The sequence below is a fragment of the Agrilus planipennis genome, unplaced genomic scaffold (assembly GCF_000699045.2).
Source record: "Agrilus planipennis isolate EAB-ADULT unplaced genomic scaffold, Apla_2.0 scaffold122, whole genome shotgun sequence".
Classification (NCBI taxonomy): Eukaryota; Metazoa; Arthropoda; class Insecta; order Coleoptera; family Buprestidae; genus Agrilus; species Agrilus planipennis.
The window spans coordinates 328,211-332,636 of NW_020438884.1; the positions used below are offsets into that span (position 1 = coordinate 328,211).

The following is a 4,426-nucleotide window of genomic DNA, read 5'->3' on the forward strand; positions in this document are numbered from 1 at the left end:
AAATTTATCTGAATTTTTTCCTATACGAAAAACAGCCCTGCACCGTAATTGCAACGTTGTTTATGACGAAAAATTGAAATACCGTTTTTCATATATATTCATAAAAAGTCAAAATGAACCTTCGTCTGTTATTAACTTAAACAGAAAAGCTGTGAATATGTGAAACTGATACAATCGACCTGAAAACGAAATATTCCTTTATTAATTTTCAGAAAGAAAATAGGAAAGAGGAAGAATAAGAAAATTATATCGTAAAAAGCGCGAAATAAGAAATGAATTTTCAAAATTTTGATTATTTATATTTTTAAAAACTTGTGTTGCTGAAATTAAAGGAAAATTAAGTCCTTCATATTATTACTGTCAAGCAAAAAATACCGCTTCTTTTTTCAATTTGTAAGAATTATTACTGATAATTAACACTTTTCTGTTCTTGGTTTATCAGTAACCATTTTAGACATTATTTTGATAACCTTTTATGTAATATCAACATTGACCTTAGTTAATTAATTATAATTTTGCTATCAAATAACAAATATATATACTCATGTATCTACTTATGATTTTACTCAAAAGAAAAACTCGAAATTTTTTGTGCAAAAATTTCACGGAAATACGTTTATTCTTATAGCTCACGTTCTAGTCACGCACGTGTGAGCGGTGAGACCAATCGTCCCGCACTCTTTTTAAAGAGTATATAATACCAAGACTTTTAAAATACTTTTTCATACTGCTGTCAATTATATATGTAGATAATTGTTTTAAAAAAAAATCTAAAATAAAATTTTTCAATGCCGAATATATATAGGTTTTAAAAACATTATCCTGCCTATTGTAACGTTTCAAGCGAGCACATACATTTTTAAATTCTGTACATTCTTTACACTCAGTATTAAGTATTTATGTCGTTGACTATTTATTGTACAAAGATTGCATTTTGATAAGCTTGATATTTACTATTAAACCACCCACAAACTTTTTAATCTTGATATTAAGTGATTAAGTAAGTACCTAGTTTTTTTTTTGTGAAAACCATGTAATTATTTCGTAATTAAATTAAGTATTTTAAGTAAAAGAAGTGGTCAAAACGATTAAATAATTCGCCAAGGTAAATTTAGAGCAATAGAAATAGTTATTTCATACTTTCAAGGCTACGACATTTCTTATTATTACTGTATTAGATTATGTTGTGTATGTATCTACCTAATGATTTCGAGAAGAGATAAAATCGTTATTATTGATTGGAAACAGTTACGTGAAGGGTTGGCTTACATAATTCGATAGTTCCTTCATTCCACTCGGAAACCTTTTTCTGTCAGGTACCAATCGTCCATTTAAATCCCTTTCCCTTTCCAACCAACAATCATCAACATTAATGTATTCATAGCCCACGTCTCTGTATCCTTCGGCGACTAATATGTCAGTCATTGTTCTAAATAAATTTTCGCTAAAATGTGTGCAATTAGTTTCGGTTTTACTTTGCGCGAGAGACGACGAGAAGGTCCTGACTAGCTCACCTTATACAATTTTCTGGGTCATTTTTGCAATCGGTATTGCATCGGAACCGTTCCCATGCCAACCATCCCATAGGTGGAGTTCTAGCAAGCCCATTTTCCAACAGGTGGACTTTAGTTGAAAACAAACAAACCACACTTATTAGCGCACACCATAATTTATACATTTCAATTTTGTTATTTAATAATAAGTAATAATTAATTCAAACGATGTACTAATGACAGCATCTGTAATTATCAATCACACATTTACACTTTACTCCGCAAGTCTTATTAGCTACGACGTACGTTAATTTATTATTAATTAGACTTTTGGTTCGCTTTCTCGTTATTCTATAACAACATGTTTCGTTTGTTTGTTGTTTGCTTTCAGGTCTGCCGTTTTAAGCTCCTTATTCCGCTGCCGGTGAGCTTACGTATAAACGGACTGAAATCAAAGGCAAGACCATGAGTCTCATGAACCTCCGCTGACCACTTCCTAGAGCGAATTTCTTCCACTACTACTACAATAAAGAAGTGTGGGCACGCGTGTTTTCCTCGGAAACAGCTCTCTAAAAAACAAATATGCTTATCATATGCCACTGTGACACGTCTATCTGAAAACTTTCATTATCTTCATATTCGGTCTAACTTCAGTCAAAACGCTCTTTTAGTATGAGATAAAAAATGAATATTCCTGATAATACATTAATAAAGGATCTGTACGTTAAGGAGTAAAACAGTTCCAAAAAATAGGTAACGAAATTAAATTGTTTGCTTCCATTTATTTATTCTGGTTTCTTCCAGCATCTTAATAACTATTTTCAATTACCACCTTAACGATAAATTAACATTGATATTGAAAAGCTGGAAGCACAGGCATGCGTAAAAGCTCGGGAGAAAGTTCGATCCTAACGCTACCTTCCCCTTTCCATTATCAGAATTTAAAATATAAGTAAAAATTAAATGTGAAATATGTATGTATTGACTTAAACCAACCAGTCTGAGGACTGACGACCCTATGACGATGATGAAGCATTAACTAGTTTCACAATTCGTATAACTAGAAGAAATTTAAAAATTTATAAATAAATATATTTGTTATGGAAATCCATAAAAACCATAAATATAGGGGCTAGGATGGGCTATCAACAACTGACGCTACCAGTATAGATTCTTTTGAGTTGAATAATTTTATTCCAAAATAGTGATAGTGAAAGTTAAACAGTGTGATAGAAAATGGAAAAAGGACTGAAAGAAGTAAAACGACATAATTAAGGGAAAAATGTAAATTCAGGTAGGACAATGAATTTAAAGAAAATAAATTTAAAGCGAATGGAAAGAATGAAAGTAGAAATATAAATGACATCATTGTAGTGGATTTGATCAGAATTGTTATAAAGTAAATATTAAATGAGAAACGACAAGGAGGAGCAAGTTATTGCCATGAGGAAATGTCAAAGAAAATAGGTGGAATGGAAGAGGATTGCATCAAAGAGTGACTCGAAATGAATAAAAAAAATTGAAGGAGAATGAGAAAGATGAAATAAAAGGAACGAAAAAGAAAAATGAAGAAAAGAAGAAAGTACTAGCAAAGTAGCAATAATAGAATAAAAGTAATTGAGTGCTAATTAGAAAGAAAAAAAAATGGAAAAAAAGATGAATTTTATGGTTTTTGGAATAGAACTGGGCGAAGGAAACTGAAAAGTAGAAAAGAAAAAGTGGAGGTATAAATAACAATTTTTAAAGCGTAGAAAGTAAAGGGAAAAATGTCTAAAGTCGAAAAGATAGAAGTATTAAAAAGCAGCAGAAATTTAAAATAAACTAATCTATAGATAAAAGAATTAAGACTAGGCGGTGGAAAAAGGAACATAAAAAGATTTATATGTTAAATAATAAAAGAAGAAAAGGAGAAGAGCCCTAAATTGGTAATAAAAGAGATACAAAAAGGTGCAGATAGGGAAAAATGTAAATACGAGATGTGGAAACTAGAACATGGATAAAAATAAGGTATTTCAAAACAGAGGGGAGTCTGCAAAAAGGATGAAGAGTAGTGGAAAGAAGATAAATTTAGTTGCATGGAACATGGACGGAAAGTAGAGACAGTATCTATTTTGGAAACATTTTTGGATAATAATTGGAATTGCTTTATACCTAGTACTGCAAGGACAGGAAAAAATGATATCAGTTAGTTAAAGATCTGATTAGTGGAGTTTTAGTGGTGGTAATATTGCAATATAATTTTTGTATATTTAAACGAAGGAAAAAACGTCCTGTGAGCCATGAGATTTGTTCATATAGATAGGGAAGATTTACGTTTTGTAATATAAAGGTATGTTCATAATAAGAGGTTTTGTTACCAGTTAGTGTTTTTGTAAAAATAAATTAAGGTTCCAATAAAGATACATATATAAAAAAATGGCTCTCTGGATATATGTTAGTGGAGAGTGCATAAATTATTAATGTTTTAGAAAAGTCAGTTTCAATATTGTAAATCTCTTCGGGGCCCCTTGATTTTGGCGCCAGAGACAAGTTTTTCCCTTCTCCCCCTTCCCCACCTTCAAAATTAATGAAATGTTGACACCAATTTTAGGATGTACTTTTCCCTTTTACCTAAAAATCAAATTTAAAATATTAACTCTAACTATAAAATTGACGTCAGTGGAAATACGAAAAATGTAAATTTGATACTTATATTTTTATACTTATATTTATACTTTTAATTATTTCTTTGTAAGTTTCTGATTCTTTTGAAATACCTATTTTTAAAAGTACTACCTTTTTATGTACATTGCCGTAAATTCGAAAATATTTTGAGAATCCTTGTCTCTTTCTGTAATGAGTTTCTAGATTTGTTTAATTTACTTACAAGCCTAACTGTTTTCGATAGTTCCAGCAGATTTGATTTGGAATTTTTTTCCTGGCGGGCTGTTTGT

The 4,426-nt window shown here is 30.5% G+C and overlaps 1 protein-coding gene across 1 annotated transcript in view; it reads right to left on the reverse strand.

Moving 5' to 3' along the window:
- LOC108736374 (alpha-N-acetylgalactosaminidase) overlaps nucleotides 1-1,991 on the reverse strand; it is a 51,341-nt gene extending 49,350 nt beyond the window's left edge. Inside the window, exons 1-2 of the mRNA XM_025981595.1 lie at nucleotides 1,515-1,991; nucleotides 1,270-1,444 (exon numbers count right to left, since the gene is read on the reverse strand). Coding sequence (XP_025837380.1) covers nucleotides 1,270-1,444; nucleotides 1,515-1,678 — 339 coding nt within the window. The 5' untranslated portion in view covers nucleotides 1,679-1,991. The remainder of the gene's footprint in view (nucleotides 1-1,269; nucleotides 1,445-1,514) is intronic.
- Between the last annotated feature and the right edge of the window lie 2,435 nt (nucleotides 1,992-4,426).